Source organism: Crocuta crocuta, unplaced genomic scaffold (assembly GCF_008692635.1).
Source record: "Crocuta crocuta isolate KB4526 unplaced genomic scaffold, BGI_CrCroc_1.0 scaffold93, whole genome shotgun sequence".
NCBI lineage: Eukaryota > Metazoa > Chordata > Mammalia > Carnivora > Hyaenidae > Crocuta > Crocuta crocuta.
In genome coordinates, this window is record NW_027529641.1 from 635,388 (window position 1) to 662,235 (window position 26,848).

Consider the following 26,848-nt stretch of genomic DNA (forward strand, 5'->3'; position numbering starts at 1 on the left):
TCTTGTATTTTTCAGTAGTTTGAGGTATAAACTAACATAATTTTCCCTGTGTCTGTCGCATATTCCATTAACCGATGGAAACCTTTTGACTGGTCTTTCAATTCATTCTCAGTCTTTCCATCTTAAGATTGAAGTTTCTGTTTGGTCTCAAGGAATCCAGAACTATGACTGATTTTCCATTTGTTAATGAAAAACATACACATATTTCTTTATTACCTCCTCACTGCCATTTCTTCAAAGATTAATTGCTGGTAACTGCAAAGTTGTTCTTCCCTTTACTCAGGACCATTGTCTCAAAAGTTCTATTTGTCTTTATAGTAGTTAGGTTTGCTTTCAGTTTCAAAAAATTCTTTTTGGAAGAAAATAGAGAGCTTCTCTTGGGGAAAAAAAAGTGCTATTTCGGTAGTCTAGTTAAAAGATAATCTACCAGAATAAATGTAGAGATGAATGAAAAAATAACCCAAAAAGTCAGAGTTGAGAAAACACCAAATAATGCCTTTATGGGAGCAAAGGTGGGAAACTGACATCTGAATTCACCTATTAATTGGACATTAATGTTTATACCAAATGTATTCTTCCAGAAGAGAGAATTTTAGTTTTTCATCCAACCATTCATGTTTTCCTGTAGAGATGTTATGGACTTACTAGTCCATAAGGCCTTATTTATTTCTTCCCAAAGGCTTATTTCTTCAAAGCTATGAGTGCATTTTTGTAGGAGGAGAGGTCTGGAATCTAACCATGAGATTAGACTAGCTCACATGATGCTTACAGGGGGAGAAATGCTGCGTGCCTCAATATCTCTTCTAGTTTTGATCGTCTGGTTAATTTCTCGCCAAGTTCTCTTCTCCCTGATGTTTCTCTAAGAGAAGGGGTGGAGCACCGCTCTCTTGTAGATTTGGCTCCTACCAACTGCTCAGAGCCAGCAGCCGCAGACTACACTGACTTCCAGGGAGGGGATGGCAATTTGAGACTTTTCTCCTATTTTATTACAACTTTATCCGCTAGTCCTGCAAGAATACATGTAACAAGAGCCTGGGACACAATTTTAGAGAGATCTAAATGGACAAGAATTCAGACCCGCCTTTACAATTCAGTTTCCTTTTCTTCTCAATTATCTTGGGCAGGATAGAGACATTTCTTTCTTTGTTTTTTTATTTATTTTATTTTTTAATGTTTATTTATTTTTGAGAGAGACAGAGTGTGTGTGTGGGGTGGTGGGGGCAGTGAGAGCGGAAGACACAGAATCCAAAGCAGGCTCCAGGCTGTGAGCTGTCAGCATAGAGCTCAATTTAGGGCTCAAACTCATGGACTGTGAGATCATGACCTGAGCCAAAGTCGGACGCTTCACCAACTGAGCCACCCGGGTGTCCCCTCTTTTCTTGTTTTTATAGGGAAATGCACAGTAACATATTTTACTCCTTGCTGGGTAAACACTACATGGTGTCATCTTTAACCTCCCTCTGTTTTACATGTAAAAATTTTGTATAGTTGGTCTTCCTCTAATACCAAACAAATTGACCCCCTTTCTTCCCTCCTGTCCTCCCTTGTAATGTTCAGTGTCTCCCTGCTCTTAGGTTAGATCTAAGAAATTACTTCCACCTAATCCAGGTTTGGGGCTTCTCAACCTCAGCACCTTTGACATTTCTGGATAGGTCGTGCGCTGTCCCAGAGGGCTGTCCTGTACATTGTAGACTCCCTGACCACCACCCCCTAGATGCCAGGAGCACGAATCCACCCGTCATTGGCATGACAATTACAGATGTCTACAGACATTGCCCAAATGTTCTGAAGAGGGACGAAGGGAACCACTGACCGAAAGTAATGCAGTTTTCAAGCCACGCCCTTCAAGATGCAAGGTAGAATGATTTACGAAAGAATTTGTTTAAATGCAAGGATCCCCCTCAGCCCCTTAACTTTATCCTGGTTGCCTATAAGCTGCCCACGATCTACTCGTTTGTTTGAGGAATGGTTCTCAAATGTTCAGTTTGTGCCAGGCATCGTGGGAGGTGGTAGTGCTCTAGCATGACTTCAGTGAAGGCATCTTCTCCCTTGGAAGTTGCATTTTGGTTGCAGGAGTCTGTATACAGAAGAAAGAAACGAGCCAAAAGCAAGACAGCATGTTAGGTGGTGAAAGGTGCCATGTAGAGAGCAAAGCAGGGGAAGGGGGCTCTGAGGATATGTTTTTGGGAAGGGGTGCAGTTTTCCACAGGCTGGCGGGCGGGGGGACATTTGAATGGGAACTTTAAAGAAGTGAGGAAGAAAGCCATGTGACTATCTGGGGAAACTCTTCTGGGGAGGAAATCTTCCAAGTCCAAAGGCTCTTAGGTCAGTCCCCTGACTGTCAGGTTCCAGAAAGATCAGGGTCGACAGTGTGGATGGCGTGGAGTAGGCTAGGGGAGAATCACAAATGTGGAACAAGATAAGACAGGAGGCAGAGTGGTGTGGGAGAGAGGTAAGACTCCGACAGTCCAGAAGTTTGAAGGACTTTGGCTCTTAGTGTCGATGGGAAACCAGAGGGGAGGCTCAAGCCAGGGAGGGCTTGCTGTGGTTTAAACTCTGATTCTAACATAAAGGGACTCTGGCACCCTGAGAAATAAGCCCCAATCTGACGATTCTCCACCACATAAAGTGTAAAGGCAGAGTGGCCTGAGCCACGATCCGGTGAAGGACTTAGGGGCCCGGGAACACTGAGTTGAATATATTTCAGAAGCTGCTCTTCAGCATGGCTGGGTCAGTTCAGACTCAGTTCTGATTGTCTAACCGACAAATTGAGCAAGTGGTCAGATCTTACAGAGGATCCCTTTAGGCTCTCCCTGAAACTCAGTGGTCCACCTGCTCCATGTGCTTTCCAAACAAATTCGTACCCTACCTAAACTGGAGATATAAACATGATAGAAAACAAATGCCATAACCCTCAGGTTCTATAACAGGCAGATTTTAAGTTGTTCAGTAATTCACCGATTATTCAGTTTTTGAGTATTTCTAACTTGTGTTTTAGAGACTTATTTTTACCATTTATTTAGATCTGTTTTTTTCCCTTTATTTCATATCTATTGAATAATGCTTAGCTAACAAGCTTGGTGCTGTGCATTGATCATATATTAAATCATTGGGGCACCTGGGTGGCTCAGTCATTGAACGTCCAACTTCGGCTCAAGTCATGATCTCACGGCTCGTGGGTTCAGGGCCTGCATCGGGCTCTGTGCTGACAGCTCAGAGCCTGGAGCCTGCTTTGGATTCTGTGTCTCCTTCTCTCTCTGCTGCTCCCCTTTCATGCTCTGTCTCTCTCCATCTCTCAATAATAAATACATGTAAAATATTTTTGTTTTAATCATTAATTATCTGAAAACCTAATGTGACAGTCTTTATTATTATTATTATTATTATTTACAAATGAGGAAACTGAGGTACAGGACGGATCCTGTTGCCGGAAAGTAGTAGAGGCTGGATTTGGATTAGGCAGCCTCATGCCAGAGCCTGGGCTCCTAAGGGGATGTTATACCTCCGTAGTGTGTACCTACTAAGGAGATGTCACACCAGAAGCGGTGACCAAGATGCACTTGTGCAGCTGCTCATCTTGCTGTCATAGGGTGTGGGTGGGTGAGACGCAGAGTCAAAGACTTGCATATCTTAGGTGATGCCTGTGGAATGAATGCACAAGACCCAAAATACTTTTTTTTGTCTTTATTGAAGTATATTTGACATAGGATGTTGTATTTGTGTGCAATACAGTGATACGACCGGTCTCCGGGGTATGCCGCCATCTGTCACCATACAGCGCTGTTACCGTAGCATTGGCTGTATCCCTATACTGTCCCTTCATCCCTAGGAGTTACTCGTTCTGCGACTGGAAGCTGTGACCTCACACTCCCCTTTACCCATCTCGCCCATTGCCCCCCTCCCCTCCCCTCTGGCAGCCACCAATGTGACCTTTGTGCCTATGCAAGACCTGGGCTATGAAGTGCTAAATAAAAGGAAGAAGAAAACATAGAGCAGAAGGAACGGATTTAAGTTTAGGAAGTGGGGAGTTTGAATTGGCCTAGAAGGAGCCCATTCTTGATAACAGTTGGTGGGTGAGCGAGGAAAGAATCCGTTTCAGGCAGAAGGTAGGGCAAGAGCAGAGAAGCCAGGGGAAACAGAAAGGCCAAGTTCTGGAAAAAAAGAGGGGCGTTGGTGCCTTGCCCTCAGGGCTGGCGGGGAGGCTGGGGACGGAGGACTGAGGACAGCTCAAGGAGGATTGAGGGAGACTGAATCTTACTCTCTGAGCGGGGAGAGCCTGAAGGCTTTTGGTCTCGGGAGGAAGATATCAGAGCAGTTGACTAGGGAGAAAGTTTTGGCTCAACTGTGAAGCACATTAGAGAGGAAGGGAGACTTTTCCTGGAGGGATTGGTTGAAACTCCAAGAATAAGCAACAAAGAAAAAACCCTTAGATTTCATGTTCTGTGCCTCCTAGGAGAAGGCCTTGTTTCTCTGCTTTTTATAATATGAGAGAGAATTATAAAAATGGAGTAGTTGGTGCTTTACCGTTACCTTTATAGGATATGAAGTAGTATTCGATAACGCCTTCTTTTATATTTAAAAACAAAAATTGTATTTCTTGGAGAAGAGTACAAAAAATTTTTTGTGTGAGAATACATTTTATCTAATCAAGTCATAAACTAAAACTTGATTTGCACTTTCAGAGAGAAACTACACACTACATTTCAAAATGTCTAAGTATCAAGCACTGAATGTACTTCAACTTTTAATCTCTCTCAAAATCATAGTGTGTGAAGTGCATTTCAGCCTGTTAAATAAAAAGTCTGTTTGGAATTCACTGTATCTTTTAATCAGGGGGAATGTGCTGGCGGACTGTTGGCTCACTTAAAAATCCATGATGACTGTTGGTGAATTGTTCAAACCATGTTATCTATGTTTAGATACAAAGAATCCAGGCCAGTGGGTCATTGTTTCATGTATTTCAGTTTTTATTCAGGTTTTCAAATAAAATAGTTGCTTTTTAAATCGTTGTATAGATAGGTAAAACTTTTTACTCACTAAAACAAAAAAACTGCAATTAGCATGAATTATAATCTGAAGGCTTCTAATACGTGCCTGTTTTACATTATTCCAAGCATCTTCTAATCAATAACTTAGTAAATATGCATTGGAAAACAGAGTACATTCAAGTGTTTCTCATTTTTTCCTGATAAATCAAGCTGGGTTCTTCTCCAGGGGAATGTCTTCTTCTTCAGACCTGTGTTTAGCATTTCAGAATTATGGAATGGGCCCATGTAGTAAGACTTAGAAAATCCGCTTCCTGTAAAATAGGAAAACCATTTATTGTTATTTCCCAGTATCTAAGAGAGCATCATCTGTCGTTTGAGGAGGATCCTACATTTTGATACAAATTGGAGACCTCTTGTGCACGCCATCCCAACAGATGCAATTGAATTTATGGTCAGAAGCACAGGCTTTGTGCAGCCCGTAATGTTCTCTGTGAATCCGTGTGCCGGGGACTGAGCTGCACTGGTAACAGCTTCACTTAATTAGTTTTATGCGACAAATTTTCTGTAACTGCTTGTATCAAATAAATGCCCATACACATCTTCATTTGCATTTCCAATTAAGTATTTGCCTGTTTCACCTGTGATGGATTTTGTGTATTGTAATGGACACAGTTACACAATCATATATATTTTAAGTTAATGCTGAAATGTTGGCTATTAAAATATATAATATTTTAAGTTTATTTATTTATTTTGAGAGAGAGAGAAAAAGCATGTGTGCAAGTATGGGAGGACAGAGAGAGAAGGGAGAAAGAGGGAGAGAGAGAGAGGGAGAGGATCCCAGACAGTCTCTGAGCTGTCAGTGCAAAGCCCAAAGTGGGGCTCAAACTCATGAACCATCAGATCATGACCTGGGCTGCAGTTGGATGCTTAACTGACTGAGCCACCCATGCACCCCAATGGTATTTATATTTTACTTTACATTAATATGTATGGATGTCTAGCCACCTAAAAAATTTAGCAGGGCTAAAAAAGCTAAAACAAAAACATTCAACTCTCCTCCCTGCCTATTCCTGCTCCAATATGTTCTTTGAAATAAATTTTTAAAAAAAGATAAAAAGATAAGGCAAATTTGTCTTATTGCCCCTGGAAACTAGGAAAGGGTACCTTTAATGTGCTGGAATGATCATGAACCATTATGTGGTATATAAGGTGGGTGGCATTTGGTTGGAACAGACAGGCTAAGGAAGAAAGAATAATGCTTTGTGGGATTCCTCTGACGTCACAGAACAAGAAGATAAGAGGGATAAATCTGAGTGTAGCACACATGACGGTCTTGCTGAGCTGTCAAACTTTTCTATTAAATGGGAAAACCTGTTACAATGGGTAAAAGCATACAGTTTAGATACTGCGTCTTTGAGAAGCCTCAACTATGGTAAAATGGAAATGAATGAGCAAAAGTATAACACATACATGTAAATAAGTGGTAAGCCTGAAATATACAGGGGAGGTTATTTTATGGGTCCAGAAATGATTTCATTACCAATAAACTTAAAACAGACGTACATCTTTATGTGAACAATTTCCCAAAGAAGTATATATGTGTGTTAAAAATATTTGAACTACAAGAAAAACATTACTAGCTTAGAAACACAAAATGATGATATATCTTTGAAGCTTTCAAAGTATCAGATGCAAAAAAATAAATAAATACAGCTGTAACATGATGTGTTTTGAAGGCCCAGTTGTTTGAAATTCCAAGTTCCGTGAAGCCAATGCTAATATTAAAGTTTCTGCACACCATACCACTGCTACTATACTTCTGGGGATGAGACCCTGGAATCTGTTTTTTTGTGTGTGTGTGTTTTGTTTTGTTTTGTTTTTAGCATGTTCTCAGATGAGTTTTAGGCATCTTAAAGCAGTGATTCTCAAATTTTATTTTTTATTTAATTTTTAATTTTTTAAATGTTTATTTATTTTTGAGATAGAGGGAGCATGAGTGGGGAAAGGACAGAGAGGGAAGGAAACACAGAATCAGAAGCAGGCTCCAGGCTCTGAGCTAGCTGTCAGCACAGAGCCTGACACAGGGCTCAAACTCAGGAGCCGTGAGATCATGACCTGCACTGAAGTCTGACGCTTAACTGACTGAGCCACCCAGATGTCCCTTAAATTTTAGAGAAAAATCAATAAGTTGATCTAATATATATGCATAGACACACACATAATTATTTAAATATTCTGTTCAAATACCTATTTAATGTGTTTAAATGTTGGTCATATTGTGAGATCACAACTGCCTCAATAGATTCCAAAAAGTAAGAAACAATATGATGGTCACAGGTTGGGCAGATATAAATTAACAAAAATGAAACAAGTATCAAAACATTTGGTGGGGGAAAAAATACCAAGTAGCTAATGTAGATAACCAAAAGTACAGGTTACAGACTTTTTAGAAATTAGCAATGAAATACCCTATGTACAAGCTGTGGATAAGGGCCAAAAGTATTACTCAGAGGAAATCCTTACCTTAAATGTTTCTACAATTAAACAACAAAGGTTGAAAATCAATTAAGCATCACAAGAAAAGGTAAACTAAAATAAAATTAAGAAAAGCAGAGAGGAATTTGTGAAGATTAGAAAAAAAGAGCAATAATGTAGAAAATATGTGAACAGTATATCTGATAAATGCAAGTATTTGTTTCTCCAAAACCCAGTGAAATGGGGAAACCACTTACAGCATAATGAAAAAAAAGGAAAGCATATATTATAAGGAAATAAGAAATATAAGGATCGTTATGAAGAGCGTATCTAAATTTTATTGAAGAGTATGGAAGAAAGCTTGAGTAAATATAGAGGCATACCTTGAGAGAACTTGAATTTTGTAGAGGTGGAAGGTCGCTCCAGATTACGATAAATATTTTTAAAGGTTGGTTTTGCTGGTCTTTAATATTTTTAAAGTTTTATTTTTGAAGAGACAGAGAGAGTGCATGAGCAGGGGAGTGGCAGAGAGAGAGAGAGGGAGACACAGAATCTAAAGCAGGCTCCAGGCTCTGAGCTGTCAGCACAAAACCCGTTGCAGGGCTCGAACCCAAAAACGCAAGATCATGACCTGAGCCAAAGTCGGAGGCTCAACCGGTTGACTGAGCCACCCAAACTCTCCTATTACTATAAATATAATACAGCTCCCCATTTGGAAAATTTTATGTGTAAAAAATAGAAAAAATATAGCTGGAGAAACTTGAATATCAGGTATGGAACACGTTATGTGGTGAAATAATTAATTATGGAAATATTGGGAAAAGTCATCAAAGAATTCCACTCCTTTCTGCCTGCATCCTTCTGTATTTTCCTTCCAGTAAGAAAATAACAGATTCATATTGTTTAAAGAGCATTTTTTTTTAAACTCTAAGGGCACAGGCCATTCATACATTACTGAAATACATTAAGGACATAAAGGAAAATGGAAAATTTGTGAATTTATTCCTTGAGACTAGAAGAATTCTGATATAAAAAACACAGATTTAACAACAATTGCCAAAAAGATCTCATACACCTTTCAGTGAGATGTAGAGCATTATGAAACCTAACTGTGTAATTTAAATTATTAATATACTAAAGGAAAAAAAACAACTTCAATAGACACAAAAGGGGCACTTGATAAAATTTAACATCTGTTCTTGATTTATGAAAAAAATAGTTTAATAAATTAGTAATTGATGAGTACTGCGTTCACATGATGAAGATGCATCAGAAGTATCACAAACATCAAACTTACTGTTGAGAGACCAGAGATATTCTGAATTTAATGAGCTTCTATACTGACAAAATTAAAATTATGTTTTTTTGTGTCAGATCCAGCCAATGTAAGAATACAGGAAAAATTATATTAAAATTTTTTTCTTTATGTTTATTTATTCTTGAAGGAGAGAGAGAAGGGAGACACAGAATCGGAAACAGGCTCCAGGCTCTGAGCTGTCAGCACAGAGCCCGACATAGGGCTCAAACTCACAATCTGTGAGATCATGACCTGAGCTGAAGTTGGATGCCCAACCAACTGAGCCACCCAATTGCCCCTAGAAAAATTATATTTTAATGAAGGAAACAATATTATCTATTTGAGACTATCAGATTATGTATCAATAAATATAAAGAAAATTAATAAGTAGCATTTTGGAATAAAAATAAGTCAGTAAATGTGTAAGCAAGATCAAAATTAAGGAAAAAAAATCAGTAGCCTTACCCAATAGGAAACCATATTAAAAACTTAAAGCTTCAAAGAGTTTAATAGCAGGAAACAAATAAACAAACAGAAAAACAATTATAATACTTAAGACCTATGTGAGGAAGTTCTAGAACTCAACTAAAAGACATGAAAAAGATAAAATGATTGGAGATCACTGTATATATAATAAACCTGAAACATGAGGAAAGCGATAAATGAAGCAATCACTATGTAAGTGATTCTGGGAAAGCCAGTTGCTTACTCATCAGGGAAAAAATGGATCAGTGTGTTACATTGAACACAATAACTATTTTACCATGAATTAAAGGTCAAATACTTGGAACAAACTTCATAAATAAAACTGCTAATAAAATGGGGAAGTCTCATCTAAGAAAACCAGGAATGATGGAGGAAAAACAATCCTAAAATGTCAATATGGTGAAACAAATGTTGCCATTGTAAATTAAAACACAAAGTAAAAAATGCTTGCAACATAGAAACAAATGAATGATATCACTAAAAGAGGTGGTTTTTTTGTTTGTTTGTTTGTTTGTTTGTTTTTATAAGGAAGAGACAAAGTCAGTCTAGGGGGAAAGGTTAATTCAAACAGGTGGAAATCCAAATAGCTAACAAGCGTATGAATGGTGTGTGCTTTATTCAGTAATGGTCATGGTCCTTAAAAGTACAGAAGATGGAGTCAGACCACCTGGGATGGCACCCAGTCTTGTCCCCTAATTGGCTGTGTGATCTTTGACAAGTTACTTAACCTCTCTGTCTCCATTTTCTCCAAGATGAAATGAAGATAAATATATCAGCCTCCGGAGGTCTGTGGTGAGGATTTAAATGGCTTGGTGAATGTGTAGTGAGTACAGTAGCAGCATAAGTATAAGCTATCATCTTCATCATCCTTGTTTTAGTAACATAAATGATCAAATTAGTTTAAACAATTGGATTAACAGATACAGTAAAGATTTTTCATTTCCAGTGATCATTAAGAGTAGAAAAGGGACTTTCTCAGATGCTATTGTTGGACGGAACCATGACTTGGTACAAGCTTGGTAGAAGGCACTTGGATAAAATGGATTAAAATTTAATATACACATATCTCTGAATATCCATATTCGAGGTGTTTATACCCATAGCCACACAGAGGCTAAATGCCAGAAAGGGGAATTGAATCTAAATTTGGCTTCACAGTCCTAGCACCTTCCACTGTTAATAAACATATGAAAGAAAATGTTCAGTCTCATCAGTTGTTAAAAAAAAAGTACCCACATATTAAAACAACCTGAGGACATTTTATTCTTCTGAAATTGCCATATATTAAATAAAAATTCCTACAGTAGCAAAGTTGCAAGGAAATAGATAGGCTTATTCACTGAGGCTAGAGCATAAATTAATATAGAATTGAGGGCTAGCTGGCAATACTTGGCCAAAACCACAAAAATAGATATGTCCTATGACTCGGCAGTTCTGCTTCTAGGAATTTATTTTTGGGGATGCATTTTGGATGCACAAAGATGGCTATGTATAATGTAATCACAGTGTTTGCAGTTAAAAATTGGAAATAGTCTTTGCAATTTACAGTGAAGGATTGCTTAAGTTCATTATAGGATATTCGTAAGGTACAATAGAGTTCTAAATTATGTAGAACGCTTGATTATTACATTGGGGAATGATTCCCAAGCTTTTTTTTTTTTTTCCGTTTTAAGAGACAAGTGATTTAAAAGTATACAAATTAAGAGCACCTGGGTATCTCAGTTGGTTAAGCATCCGACTTTGGCTCAGGTCAGGATCTCACGATTCATGGGTTCGAGCCCCACATCGGGCTTCGAGGAGCATGTTTTGGATTCTGTGTCTCCTTCTCTCTCTGTACATCTCCACCCCCTAAGCCCCTGCTTGTGCTCTGTCTCAGTCTCTCAAAAATAAATAAACATTACAAGAATGTTTTTAAATATCTAATTAATATAAGACTAAAAACAGATGTAGTGCTTAATAAGTAGTTTCTGTGTCCTTGTCACTGTCCTTAACTGCCTTCTGCCAATTATTTCATAACAATCTCTGGGATCTGGATAATTTTGTATTCACATTTTACAGATTAGGAAACTTGAAGAACAGAGGAGTTGTGTAATTTGTCCAAAGTTATTCAGCCAATCTGAGGCAAAGTCAGAATTTAATCTCAGTACATCTGCCTCTGAAGTCTTACATTTCATCCAATACACTAAGATCCTATTTTCATAAGATAAATAAATACAACTGTCTAGTGAAAACTAGAGATGTTACAAAATGAAATATTGTAAACATGATTTTTTCTTTTCAACCATTTTTATAAATTTTACACAACTCTTAAAATTAATATATGTTACTTTTATAAGATAGCTTTTATTTTGTTTTTTTAAATGTTTATTTATTTATTTTGAAAGAGAGGAGGAGGATGGGCTGAGAGAGAGAGAGAGAGGCAGGGAGAGAGAATCTCAAGCAGGCTTCACGCTGTCAGCACAGAGCCCAACACGGGGCCCAATCCAACGAACCATGAGATCCTGACCTGAGCCAAAATCAAGAGTGAGACACTAAATCGACTGAGCCACCCAGATGCCCCAAGATAGCTTTTATTTTAGAGAAAAATTGAAAAACGCTGGGTACACCAAAGTTTTCTGCCATTCCCAAAGTTCAGAGCTGGGGTTTGGATTCAGGTAGCAGCGGGGTTGGATGGCCCTGGAAGGGAGAGGGGTGGGATAGAAATGGTGAGGGTCTGAGATAATGAATTCAATGCCATCTCTATTTGCTGGTGGTTGACTTTATGTCAGAGCTTGTGGGCTTTTTAATTCCCCGTGTTGTTTGTAACTCACGTAATTGGAAACAGGCTTGCATCCAAGAGGGAATATGAAGGTGAATCATTACCAGGTAAAATGGATTTCTCTTCCCCTTGCCCAGCCACATGTCTGTCCACTTCATGTTTTATTGAAGAGTCATTTTGTATGTGCCTCTGTCGGGACCAACCGTTGGATTATGATGTTGTCAAATTAAAGTATTTCCCTCTTTGCATGGAGTGAGAAGTGTCTAATAGTGGCAAGCTTGTTTATTACAATATGTTCATTTTTTCACGTGAAGGTGAAGCTGGAGAATCAATATGACTCTTCAGTTTGGCTTTTGATTTTAAATATGTATCCTCCTTCCCTAAGCTGGTTGATAGTTTTATTCCTGCATATTGATTCTGACTAACTTTTCTATTGAATTGGTTGGTAACTGGCCACATCAAGGAAGTTTATAGTAAAACATAATAATGATCATTCGTTCAAGAGAGTTCCGGGTGAGACAAAGATTGCGTTCCCCATTCCACATACCAACTTCTGTTACATGCTGATTTAAAAAAAAATTGTTCTCTAAAAAATGAATGAATGCAGTATCTTCTGGAATAAAAATTTGGTGTTATCAACCAACTTTTAAAGAGTTACTCTCATTTGCTCTGCTAATGCTAATTTAAGAAGATTTAAAATTCTTTTAAATAGAAAAAATTTTTTGAAGAGTTTAGAGATGATTTCAGGTCAGATGAAAATCTAACCCAGACTATCTTCTCTGTAAGTTGTCCTCTGGCTCCAAAATCCTGAATCATTACTCAGAAATGGACTTCCTGTACTCTTATATTCACTGGCTAATTTAACCAGTAATTAACTGTTAGCACGATCTTGATAAAAGCTTTCTGATATATCATGTTGTTGTTGTTTTAAATAAAGCGACATGGAAATGCCCATTTCTCTGATTGTTGAAGTCATATTTCTAATTAGATGAATCCATATTGGGAAGCCTGGGTTGCTCAATCAGTTAAGGGTCTGACTTTGGCTCAGGTCATGATCTCGTGGTTCGTGGGCTCAGGCCTTGCGTTGGGCCCTGTGCTGCCAGTATGGAGCCTGGAGCCTGCTTCTGATTCTGTCTCCTTCTCTCTCTCTGCCCCTCCCCTGTTCCCACTCTGTCTCTCTCTCTCGAAAGTAAATAAACATCAAAGAAAAAGATTAAATCCATATTACTGCAGAGATGCCTTCCCCAAATTATTCCTAATATCTGTGCTTTTCACCTATGAAAAGACAAGCACGCAAAAATGTGTGTTGTAAGTCATTCAGAAGAATTATAACAGGCTAAAGACATTATCTATTATTTTACCCAAAGACCCTTATCTTCCAGTAAAGTTAAATCACCTCAGATGTCAGCCCAAGAAGACTCCAGATGAATTTAGAGACCTCCTTCTGTCACAAAGCGAAAACTGTATCGTCCCCTTTTGTCTTGATCAACAGGCATCTAAAAATTAAGTTCAGGTCTTAATTTAAATGACTGTCTCATACCTAGAGACAAAAAAGCATATATAGATTCTCTGCTCTAAGTTTTCTTTTGGCAGTGTTTTAATTGTTCTACCATTTAATAAAGGTTTTAGAATTATAAACTGCCAGAAATGATTTTCTGAGCTCAGAGTATAAAAGATAAACATAATTCCCAACAGGAAAGATATGGTTCGCTTTCCTTTCCTGTTGTACTGATGCTTTCATGTAGCCATTTGGCAAGTTGAGATGTTCTAGAACTTTCTATCCTGTGTTCTTGTGTTGGAAGTTCAATTATATATTAAGACTGAGAAAAATGAAAATATTTTAAAAATAGTCTCATCGGTTACTATTTCAGTGTTTAATTATAATACTAAATATTCAAACACATTGATCTGCTGTTAACTTAAAACATATCGCAACTCAAAAAAGGAGATTTCCTCTTTCCCTTACTCTTTCCCTTTCCCAAAAGATACTCCTTATAGCAGATTGACTGAAAAATTAGAATTGACCAAATGTTCATCAGTAGGAGAATTAATAAGTTCATATTCTGAATGTTATATAGCAGTTTAAAGAAACGAAGCTTATCTGTATACTATTATATACAAATTATCAGGCTGTATTGTAGATGCGTAATGAAGTTGCCAAATGCTGTTTCCCACAGGAAAAGAATTTAACTTACTTTTTCAAAGGATGTATTTATGAATAATAAATCCTCAGTACAAATTTAGGAAGGCTACATGCCAAATTCCTATCTAATTTCCATCCAGGGAAAGGAATTGTGGTATCTGTCGAAATTCAAAGGGGCTTTTGTTTTTTTCTGTAATTTTTTAACGTTTTACAAATGTATAAACTTGCAATTGACATATTTTAAGATAATATTATATGAAAGGGCCTAACATGAATAGCTTTAATTATATCTCTAGCTTCAATAACTGAATGAACGTCCCTGGGTGGATTCCGTGTTTTTGCTGACACAATACTGGGACATTGAAAAAGAGGAAAACATCATTTACAAAAAAAAAAAACCCAGAGCCAAATAAAATTACTATAAAATATATAAATTTTTTCTACTGATACCTCATGTTCTTCTGCTGACCTTTCCTAACCCTTAAGAAATCATGGAAATTTTAAGATAACAGTACAATGACTGTGGGTTGAGGCGCAGCTAAATTGGACTGAAGTCAGGTTGGCAAGTTGTCATGCTGTTTTTGTATTTATTTCTTTCAACTTTAACACCCACAATTTATTAAGTGAGACCGTGGATAAAAGAGGAAGCTCAGAATCCTGTTTGGACACCGTTTAGGAAGGAAATCGGGTCTTTATGGGGCACCCCCTTCCTCTGAGCCACTGGCCAGGAAAACCATCTTTCTGTTTAAAACCTATTCAATCGGAGAGGTGGGGTGACTTAGGGAAGGAAGGTAACCTCTCCCTTGTGAAGTGGAACAGCTCTGTTTCCCCCCATGACTTACTCAACTCATTTCCACCACTGTTTATAAGAACACTTGTGCTGAATGCTTGTAGTGACAGCAATAGTCACTTAAAATATGGCTCAAATTTCATGCCCTCAAATTTCCTACGTTATTTGGAATCTTTGCTCATTAGCATCGCAAATGGAGCTTTTGGTCAGTTCGAGCTTCGCTAATGTCCTGTTTGAAGTGACAGGAGGCTTCTTACAAACCAGGAGTTTAATCAGTGCCCGGTACTGCTGTGTGTAGTGAAAGCAACGTCCGGTCCCAAGTCTGGAAAGAGAATGACTTGATGGGACCCAGGTCATTTCCAAAATGGAGGGATTTTTCTTAGATGCCTTACCTGCCAGGGTCACCTGGAAGGTTAGGGTATGAAAGTGATGTGACCTGCTGGCTGAGGGAGGATATCCGAGGAACTTGTTTATTTTGAAAACTTTCCAGCGTTTTGTGTGTTGTAAATATTGGTGGATTTTGACCTCAGCTTCAGTGATGCTCATGTATGTCATTTGCATTGCTTCACGTCTGTGAAACACTGTTCATCTTATTAAAATCAGTCCCTTTATTCACTTCTCAAAAACATTTTAATAACCACTTTAGTCGGGGATAAATTTAGACTTAGAGAAAAGTTACAAAGATAATCCAGAATTCCTCTGTACTCCTTGCCTCGTTTCCCTTCAGGTTAACTTTTCACATTGCCATGGTACATTTGTCAAAACAAAAAAAAAAAAAAAAAAAAAAAAAAAAAAAAAAAAAAAGAAAAGAAAAGAAACCAGACATTATGCATGACTGTTAACTAAACTCTGGTCTTTATCTGGATTTTGCCAGTGTTTCCACTAAGGTCCTTTTTTTCTGTGCTGGGATCCAGCCCAGGGTACCACATTGCATTTAATCATCTTATCTCCTTCTGTCTTCTGATTCGTGGCAGCTTCCGAGTCTTCCTTTTTCCCATGACCTTGGCAATCTTGAGAAGTACTGGCCAGGAATTTTGTAGAATATTTATCATTTTTAATAAGTAAAAATGTATAATCTCTGGGATTTTTGAAAGAAAGCCCATGTAGACCTATGAATAACTTGTACGACTAATTTTCCATTAATAGCCCAGTTCCAACCTGGTGATGGTGACTTTATCTTCTTATCGAATTTAAAGTGGATGTCTGATGAATTTCAGATTTGTTGAACATCTATCTGTTTGATGTGTGCATGCGTTGTACAATCTCAACTTTACCAGTTCTGTTTAAACCCTCTAGAAAGTTTGTATTTTATCTGTTGTTTATGACAGATTCGAGATGGACAACCCAATTGCTACGTATTGAAGAATAAAGATTTAGAACAAGCTTTTAAAGGAGCTATTTACTTGGAGATGGACCTCATATATAATCCGGTAAGCCGAGCTGGGCCATGCTGCCCAGTTTCTCTGTACCTAACGAAAGAGATGACCAGCCTGGCAAGACCCAAATCTGTGTAAATGTTTCCAAAATGTTGCAGCTAGAGAGATAGAACAGGGTTTTTAAACTCAGCTATAAAATCAGTTCGGGACAATCCAGTTTTCAGCTTGTATTAATCCTGTTGAGCCAGTAGAAATGATGGTGTTTAATTCTCAGTACATCTAAATGTCAATGAAAAAAAAGCAAAAATAGAAAGAGAAATTAGATTTTTTTTTTTATCTTTATTACCTGTAATCTCTCTAAGGAAACAGTTGAGGGTCAGACAGAGGTATTTTCAAGCCTCTGTCATGTTATTTAATTGTTACAGTAGATGTCCTACTATCCAATACTATCAAGGCAAGTAATTACTCATTTGGAAAGAGCAATTAAGGGAAGAATTTGTAAAGCATACCTTAAACCTTTAGTTTAATATAAAATATGTAAATATTCATTTGCTAATATTTAGCTGTGGACATACAAATCTTTTTTTTAATTTTTTTAATGTTTATATATTTTTGAGAGAGAGACAGAATGTGAGCAGAGGAGGGGCAGAGAGGGAAGGGGACACAGAATCGGAAGTGGGCTCCAGGCTCTGAGCTCAGCACATAGCCTGACGTGGGGCTTGAACTCACGAACCGTGAGATCATGACCTGAGCTGAATGAGGTTAGATGCTTAACTAACTGAGCCATCCAGATGCCCCAAAAATCTGGGTGTTTTTTTTTATAGCATACATCATGTTTAGTTCTGTAATATATTCCTTGCATCAGTGTATTCATAATACCTATAATAATACCTAGTTTCTGGTTTTTCTTAAGTGGAAATCTACTTTAAAGATACTCAAACAATCTGAATATAGAATTTTCCAGACTGTTTTCTCCATCAAATCATTACCTCAGTAACAATATCTTTTTTAGTGACTGACCTCATCATCATATCAAGGCTTTCTAGGGCAACATAAATTTCAAGTCTTCTGGTCCATGCTTGGATTTCAATGACTTCTGTGATAATTGATTAAAATGTGAAATTATGATAATGGGCAGAACTGGCATACACAAGTTCAGAAGTTAGCATAGTTGATTCTTCATAGATACACAATTCGATGGTTGTGAGCAGAGACTCCCAAGCATGCAGAGAAGTGGCCTACTTAGCCGTGACCATGCATATGCTATGGCATTGGCAGAAGGTTCTAGAAAGGAAAAGGAGAGCACAGGTTAATCCAGTTAGTGGGATAAATGAGTGTAGGGTAATGGAGCTTTTATAGTAATTATAAGAATGGCTGCCATTTAGTGGCCACCTCCAATGGGCCGGGCTCTGACATTATTTCACTTAATCCTCTCACTAAACCTGGTAAATAGGTATCATTAATGCCATTTTATGATGAGCAAATGGAGTTAAATAAGAGCGCTGATTTACTAGTAAATGAGTGAGTCAGCATACAGATCCAGATCTTTCTGTCTCTGCAATTATTCCCATGCAATTATTCCCTGTTTCTTGTTTAGTGTATCTCAGAAATTATTCATAAAATCAATGGTGGAGACATTTTTATATTTTCATGCTCCATAATGCTAGAATTCTGGGTACAGTCTTCAGTCTCAAGGTGGTGTTTTTACTTCCTCTTTTCCCCATTGATTTCCCTTCAAGGAAAATCCTGTGTGCATCTTGTACCACAGATGACCCTTCATTTACTATTTCCTTCTGGCAAGCACTTGTATATAGATTATGCCCAGGGGTGCCTGGGGGCTCAGTTGGTTAAGCATCTGACAGCCGCTCAGGTCATCATCTCATGGTTCATGAGTCCGAGCCCCACAATGGGCTCTGTGCTGACAGTTCAGAGCCCAGAGCCTGCTTTGAATTCTGTGTCTCCCTCTCTCTCTGCCTGTCCCCTGCTCGTGTGCACTCTCTCTCTCTCAAAAATAAATAAAACATAAAAAAATTTTTTTAAAATGTATAGACAAGGCACAAAGGTCATCCAGAGTTTTAGGGAAGAAAGCTTTATGAAGAATATATGGCAGTGTATGATTTTCCAGTTGTCCATCTGATGAAGAAGGACTTGAATTTTATTCTTTGAGATTTCCCTAAAGTATGGTGATTTGGACAGACCACTTCATCTGTCTGAGCCTCAGTTTATTCCCCATTAGATGGGTCTCAAATGATGCATCTATTGATTTTTCCATGTGATTGAGAGGAAATGAGGTTCTTGGTGGAAAGATGTTTTTATAAGCCAGAGACCAGTTTTCACAGGCCAAGTATTACTGGTAGAAAACACAGTTTCAAAACCTTGAGAAGGAAGCTTTACTTTTTAGAGACTAGTTCAAGAACTTCATGAACCCAGCCTGGGCTGTAGTTAAAATACCTCCATTGATTCTGCAAAGTGGATGCAACCCTCTCCGGAGTCTCCTGGGTCCTGTCTGACTTACCCAAGTGACTAGCTGGTAAAATGAGATCTCCAGAAACACATGGGGAGCACCGGGGTTAGCCTCCATTTCTCTGCTCCCTGCCAGAGGCCTTAAGGTCAGAAGATATTAGTTTCCACATTCTTCCCCATCATTAATGAGAAAAGGAAGAGAATGAAGTCCGTTTAAACGCTGCCCTTTCTTCTTTTTCAACACTGATGTCTTTCTAGGTCAAAGCAAGTATTAGGACCTTTACCCCCAGAGAAAAGCGCTTTGTGGAAGATAGCCGCAAGCTGTCCAAGAAGGTAGGTGGGTACGGCAAACCGGCTTGTTGCTACACTCAGCACCGGAAGTGCTTATTCTCATGACTTAGCGGCTCACCCCACCTCCCTCCTCCCCTCCCTTCCTTCCTTCCTCCCACCCTCCTCTTCCTCCCCTTCCTCCTCCTCCTCCCCTTCCTCCTCCTCCTCCCCTTCCTCCTCCTCCTTCTTTTCTCTTCTCTTCCTTCTGTCTCTCTCTCTCTCTCTTTTTCTTCCTCCACCCCAGCTTCTCTCTCCTCACTCCCGTCTGTCTTCCCATCTGTCCCAAAGCAGGTCAGCACAGTAAGAAGGGAAAGACCAGAAACATGTATGTTGGATGAAGCAGAAGACGCCAGCCGTCCATTGATCTCCTGAATCATTCTATAAGCTAGTGTTAGCCTCTGTAGACCTTCTCCCGAATTTACTGGCCCTGCGTAGCTCCTTCAGGTATAGCCAGTTCCCTGTCTGCCCTTCCAAGGCGTCAGGGAGGTGCTCTGCCCAGCGAGTCCTTAAGCAGATCTGCTCTGGCCTGGAGGTCACCCATGGCTGCTCCGACCACTTACTTATTGTCTAAATATTTAGAATGTGTTGGCATTTTACCTCATTATGAGTTAACGCCCACCCCCCCCACTTCCGTTTCCCTTAATTCCTCTCTCATCAGTTTCACAAAAAGTGAAGATCATGGCCCCATAGGGGAAGTTTTGAATTTTTTTTTATTGTGACCTTTATGTTTCTTTTCAGAGTCCCTCCCTATCTTATTCCGATGACACAGTTCAGAATTTCACTTGGTACCTATTGTCCCTCTTCGGTTGTGTAACAAAGAACAAAGTGTCCCCTTTTTAAAGTGTTTATTACTTCCACCGCTTCCTGAGGGGTGAGCAGCTGTGGATTACATAAAGCAGTTAAATATAAATGTGTCTCCTCATTCTTTTGTTTCCCATGAACTTGCGGGCACACTTGGGAAAGGCCTGGAATGTCTTTCGAAGGGAGCATTCCGATGTTTGGTTTTGGTCTGCCATAACATGGAGTGTAATATTTATTTGCTATAATCTGGGTAAATGTCTTTTATTATTATTATTATTATTATTATTATTATTATTATTATTGCCTTGTGCCCTATTTACTTGCAAGTTAAAACCTGAGTCGAGGTAGGTGGGGTAGCTGCTCTGCAAACAAGTTGAAATGAATCTGCAGGCAACTGGGTGAAAAGACATCTCCTTTGCCAAACAGGACCTCCATGGTCTGGGCTCTGAGAGCATTGGGGGGCTGAGACCCTGGCGTAGGTGAGGATCCTCCCATGTGCTTCTCGCCACTGTGTGTCTCCATATTTTTACACAGTGGAAGCTTGCTTTTGTGATCCGAGCACTTGAGATCACTTACCATGTGACCGCCTAGGACCCCCTGAATTTTCTTCATAGTCTGCAAGGTTAATACCGAGATCGACCCCTTTGTAGAAGATGAGGGATGTTAGGAAACAGGTCCGAGGTTGCACAGTCAGGAGGTGGAGAGCTGGGTTCTCCCCCCAGAATTACATTTTCCTATAGACATTTTTTCCCCCTGGACTACATGAGCTGGGATACTTGTGCCTTTAGTTTCTACAACACAACCTTGCATTTCCCTCCAAACTAAATTAAACATAGACACTCACTGTCATGCTCCCCTTTTCCTCATCCCTCTCTCTCTTTCTCCCTCCCTTCCCCCCTCGATTTCTTTCTGTCTCTCTCTCTCTCTCACACACATACACACATACACAAAATGCCAAGCTGCTGTTGCTTTCACCAGCTCATTTTTGTCCTGCTCATGATTGAAACAAGCTATTGTCCATCAAAAGAGCTATAAAATGCATTGTATTTTTTTCTCTCTATGGATGATCGTGTTTCAAAAAGAATTTTAGAAGAAGCCCTAGGACTTTTCCTTTCTATTATTATTATTATTATTTTTTTAATCGGCAGCCTTATAAAATATAATTTAAATGCCCAAGCTACCTGATCTGAAGGGAATCTTTGGAGTATTTAAATCTAGTTCCTTGTTTTCCTTTTTATTAGATCTTATCAAGAGATGTAGACCGTGTGAAAAGAATCACCATGGCAATGTGGAATACAATACAGTTCCTTAAAAGCTGTTTCCAGTGGGAATCCACGTTACGAAGTGCAGTAGCGTTCGTGGTAAGCTTCTTCTTCTTCTTCTTCTTCTTTTTTTTTTGTTCAAATGATCTGCCTCTGAATCCCAGATCCAAATGCAGATGGGTTTTATGTTCCTGACATGAAGCAAATAATACACGTTCAGCATAGTGGAAGTTCACACCTGTAAGGAAACTTTCAAATGTAAATGGTATCCATTCATCTTTCTGAAATATATTATAGCGTGGGAGATTATACTAGCCATGTCTTTTCTAAGACTGTACTTGGGAATCCTTTAAATTACTCAAATCTTACTTGTTTTTTTAAAAAGGACAGGTGACAGATCACATGACTACATTGCTCTAATTTATGTTTTAAGCAGATATTCGCAAATTTTGATACAAAAACATGTATTCATATCAAACCACTTGAGTCATAATTGAGGACCTCTCATTACAAGGTGACCCAGTGCCATGAAAGAGTGATGGATGTATGTGAGATGCACTTTTCTCTCTGATAATGCTGGCCCATCTTTAGGAGAGTAATAAAATCACAGAATCTCAGAGGAGCAGCCAGAGATCTTAAAATCACCCAAGTTAACCACAGAGAGTCCAGGAATCTTACAAGGACTTGAAAGTTGGTGCAGTGTGCTCATATTACATCTCTGGGCATTCTCTGCCATATGCAAAAGGACTTGTTCTTGATGAGATTGGTCGTGTCAGGTGTGGGAGGAGAAATCAAATCTCTCTACTGCTAATCTGGTACCTTTGATATCATGCCATTAATCTCTGTAAAGTGCAAAAATCACAATAAGGCCTGATAGATGTGTGAGCGATTCTGAGTCATGATCATCAGTAAATCATGGCCTATCTCGTCTCTGTTGTTGTTGCTTGTTGTTTTAATTGTCACTGGTCTCTCCTACTCCATAGGCATATCCTCATTAAAAAAAAAAACAAAAAAAAAACCAACAACGAATCAACCTAAGATGTCTGTGGATTCAAGGTCACTCCCAATGTTATTACACAAGCAAGTACATCAGCTCCACAAGGGGCTTTTTCTTTGCCATGGAGAACATTCTGTTTGGTCTAATTTGTTTTAGATTTTCATTGCTTCAAGATGTAGCGGGCCTATCATGGCTGTGACCTTGACCTTTAATACACTTTTTCTTTGGTCTGAAGTTGCTGAAAACAATTGGCCGTAGTAAAAACATGAGTAAGAAAGTTATTAATCCATATCTGTCTTTGTCTTGGCATTTATTCATCTTCTTCCCTTTCTTACATTCTCCTCAGCTGGGGGCTTCATGTGTTGGCTTCCTCTTCAGCCTCCCCCCTCTTCACTCCCCACCTGAATTCTCTTCAAAAACTTTCCACGGAATGTTCTCTTGTGATTCTGGGCAAAAGAGGAAAGTCAACACAATTGGTGGCTTCTTCCAGTCAGCACCCCAGCCAGCCCCTGTGAGGGGGAGAACATTTCCTCTTTCTTGAGCTTGATTTCTGGCACTGTGATTTTTAGAAAAACACAGCTCCGTTGCCCCGGCTTATGTAGGGGTGTGACAGAAATGATTAATGGGCTGCCGGCCTGATCTGAGGAAAGATTAGAACAAATGAATAGAAATAGGTTGTCTACTGGGGGTGGGGAAGGGACTTCTAATGGGAAGGGAGCTTTGGCAGTGGGGCCACCTCTGCACCGTCCGTCCAGTGTGAGGGTCCTCCCTGAGGCCACCTCACCGGAGAGCATGCGGCCAGGCTGACAGACTCAGGCTGCCACATCACCCTTTCAAATCCCCGCGGCCCACAGAATGAAAGATAAAGGCGGTGCCCTTCTTGCGGGTTCACCACAATGTGACTTTGCAAGAATCCATGGGTTTGGAAGACTGTGCGAGTCTCTACTTGTAGGTGTTGTGTTGGGGGACATTTGCCACTGGACGTCTTTGAAAAAATGCAGTCTTTAGGAATGATACATGCATGAGCCTTTTCTCTGAAGGTACTGGAAGGGAAAGTGCTCCCTTACAAGCATGTAGTCTTCAGTTTTAAGTTGAAATTCTGGATCTGAATGTTTAGCTCATGTTTACTTGGACCAGTCATGGCAGATATCAGCGATACTATAGATCTGGAGGGGTGGTATGTCTCTGCCCTAAGCCGATGGAGCGTAATCTTATTAGAGTAGGTCTCTGTTATGGTCATGTCATGGTTCTTCCAAAGCTAGATCTGCTCTTAAAGCAAGAGCCTACAAAGAAAATATTTTAGGGATAAAATTAAAAAGCATAGATTAGTCTCCCTTACTCTATTTTAAGACTATGAGTATCCAAGTCTTCATTTTGGGGAAAAATATTTTGTTTTAATGGATCTCTCCTACATGCTTAGGTTAGCCACCTGTAGAATACGGATGGGCGGTTTCAAGCTTCAGGGCCACCACTGGCTGTGATACTGGGTCCCTGCCTCTGGGGACTCCATTAAGGGTTGTCTTTCTGCAAAGTGTCAGATCCTCAGGTGACCTGGGCCAGAGAGAGGAAGGGGAGCCTGCAATACCAAAGCCCCACTTCTTCTCTTCCTGGCTCCAGTGTGGAGAGTGTCCGATTTGTCGCTGCTGGTACACACTGCTTCTCTCCTGTGACCTACCGAGGACGAGATTCCGCTCCTGGTCTTTATTCCTCCGTGTGATGGTTTGTTCGTGCTTCGCCCACTTGCCTTGGCATTCCAGGGACAGGACACTTTTGGGGTAATCGGAAGCGAGGTCTCAGGCCAAGGTTTTACTAAACAATAGGACTGTATTTGAAGGCCTTTCTGTATTAAAAATTAAGATAAGTTGTTACTGAGGGTTCACTGCACAGGTGTAAAAAGAACCATTTTTGCTGATTCAGTTCCTAGTGGGGCTTTTCCTCCCCGGTCCAGGAAGTGACTCTAGCCTTGTAAACTAAGGGCAGAACTCAAGGAATTTTTTTCTTACAAGTTTTATCAGATAACATAAAATAGCATATTACCATCATGCCAGTGTCTCTATTTTCAGATGATACAAAGCATGAACACTGTAGGATCATGTTTTGTATATTCTGGCTGTTCATTTTAAGACTTCATGAAAGCAGGGGTCCCTGGGGGGCTCAGTCAGTTAAGCGTCTGACTTCGGCTCAGGTCATGATCTCACGGTTTGTGGGTTCGAGCCTCGCACCCGGCTCTGTGCTGACAGCTCAGAGCCTGGAGCCTGCTTTGGATTCTGTGTCTGCCTCTCTCTGCTTCTCCCTGCTCCTCCCCTGCTGGCACTCTGTCTCTGCCTGTCTCTTAAAAATAAATAAAACGCTAAAGAAATCTTTTTTAAGACTTGATGAAAGCAAAGTGTGCATTTTTTAAAGGTTCCTATGGGTATGTATATGAACATATCATATCTTGTTGAAAGCAAGGTTAAAGATGAGCAGCCTATAAGGATATAAGTCCACATGGTGTATGGTCAGAAGTGGGTAGACAGACATCCAAGGATTTATCTTATTAGACTGTCCAGGCATAAACCTCTTCACCATGGGGTTAATCCCCTGACCACTTACACGGGTGGCCATCTTCTCAGTACTCCGAGAGGAAAATATTGAGTGTATTAAAGTATTAAAGTGCCTTTAATTCACTGACTCCTGGCAAGCAAATGTTGCTGTATAATGTTTAATTCATTGTTATTGTAAGAAATTAATTTGGGTTTTTTTTTTTTTTTCAGAGCAGTCAAACCATTCCACCCCATGCATCCACAGGCTCGGTTTTCTTTTTTTGCTAGAATGACTACAGAAAACCTTGCTCATTAGGTCCTTTGAAGTCTTTCCCTTGCTTCTAGGATTTCTAGATGTGTTTCTGCATTGCATTTCCCATGCTTTACTTGTTATAAATTAAATATGCCCGTGTTTTCTTTTTCTCTGCTCAACACGTCATATTCTCAGCTTTTCCACATGAAAAACAAATTAATAGGAGATGTCAGTTTATTGACAGAGGTCAAAGGTAACTAAAACTCATGCCCAGAAGAGGCACATCTGTGTCTTTCCCTATGGCTGAGTTTGTAATTACACGTGGTATTTCATAGACCTGTGCATGGTCATTCTCAGACACAGACTTTGACCTGTAAGGGTCTTCAATAGTTGTCGTTTCAGTGCTTACTGTGTGGCAGGCACCATCTGAAGCATCTTACAAACATTACCACATAGAGTTCTCATCAATACTTGCTGATATGGGTATCAGTTATTACTTTCTTTTTACGGATGACAAAAACCAGCCCAAAGAGGTAAAATAGCGTATCAGAACTCGCATGCTTTTAAGAAGCACAGCGGGATATTAACCCAAATCACCAAGCTATAAAGTCCATGTGTTTGACCATTGGGCTGTACTACCTGTCACTGATGTTCAGGATGCAGTGATTGTGGTCCTTGTATTTAGATAGATGCTAATGACTCTAGGAACAAGTATATAGGTCATTTCAGATATGTATTTAGATGTGACGAGTGGGTGTTAAGCCTTCTCCAAGACACCTTGTGGGGGGAGAGAAAACCCTCATCATTTGGGTGGGAATAATTCCCAGTCACGGTCATCGTATTCACAAGAGATGGAGCCAGAATTAAAGAGGCAGAAGGTGGAAATGTCTGTACCATGTCTGGGGAACAGCCCAGACCCTGGGAATCACATGCGTAAGACATCTTTGGAATCTAACTTGATGGTCTGGAAAATCTCAGTGCCTGCTTCCAGGCCGAGCCCCATGTTGGAGACTGAGTTATTTTTGCCCACTTTGTAGGGGAAGCTCTTAGATGATGGAGATGGGTTTTCAAGGAGAGCATGAAGGCTGAAAACAACTCCATGAAAGGGTCATGGATGGAATCTACCCTTTTGCCAGATTCTTTCAGGTTGTTCAAAATAAGGGATGAGTGGAGCCAAGTACATTAATCTATGTATCTGCATTAATACATTCCTTCAAAATGTCTTAAAACAGCAGCTGTCAGAGAAATAGACCCACATTTCTAGTAGCGTGTGTGTCGGAGAGGGGGTACTTTACTGTCTCTCCCCATGTTTCAGTATAGATACGTGAGTACGTCATCATTACGATGAATGGAATTTGCTCTCAAAAGATAATTCTGCGTTGTGATGTTTATAGTGTGAAACCAATGATCCATATAGGGTTTTTGTTTGTTTGTTTGTTTTTTCTGTTGGGTACTTGAATTTTACAATCCCTAATATTGTCTATAAAAAGACCTAAGGTCACATTGTGGCATAAGTGTATTTTTTTTTTCACATTACAAAAAACCATTTACTTGACAGGTGGCATCATCAGAAGATTATTTTAAATAGCCAAGGCCTCCTACTGCTGTAAAAAAGGATAGCATTTTCTTCATTTTTCTGCTAGTCTTTCAGGCACACACCTATTGCATCAAAGGAGGCAAGATTATGGGAACAGTGATGGATTCCTTATTTTATTAAATTTTTACTTGGACGTTTGATGTTAAAAAGCAATCTAAATCTACCATATATCAATGGGCCTCTTCATAAAGCTATGGTTTTAACATCTGTGACTTTTTTCCTCAATTTTTTGAGTGTCAGAAAATGAAGAATTTCTATTTCAGAGTCGACAGGGTCTGCAAAATGATACATAATTTAAAGCATCAGT

At 39.4% G+C, this 26,848-nt stretch overlaps 1 protein-coding gene across 4 annotated transcripts in view; it reads left to right on the forward strand.

Annotated features, from left to right (window-relative positions):
* MCTP2 (multiple C2 and transmembrane domain containing 2) overlaps positions 1 to 26,848 on the forward strand; it is a 187,308-nt gene that overhangs the window by 89,203 nt on the left and 71,257 nt on the right. For all 4 annotated transcript variants that reach the window (XM_077762357.1, XM_077762358.1, XM_077762359.1 and 1 more), the window contains 3 exons: positions 16,269 to 16,370; positions 19,038 to 19,112; positions 21,152 to 21,271. In XM_077762357.1, the coding sequence (XP_077618483.1) occupies positions 16,269 to 16,370; positions 19,038 to 19,112; positions 21,152 to 21,271 (297 nt within the window). The remainder of the gene's footprint in view (positions 1 to 16,268; positions 16,371 to 19,037; positions 19,113 to 21,151; positions 21,272 to 26,848) is intronic.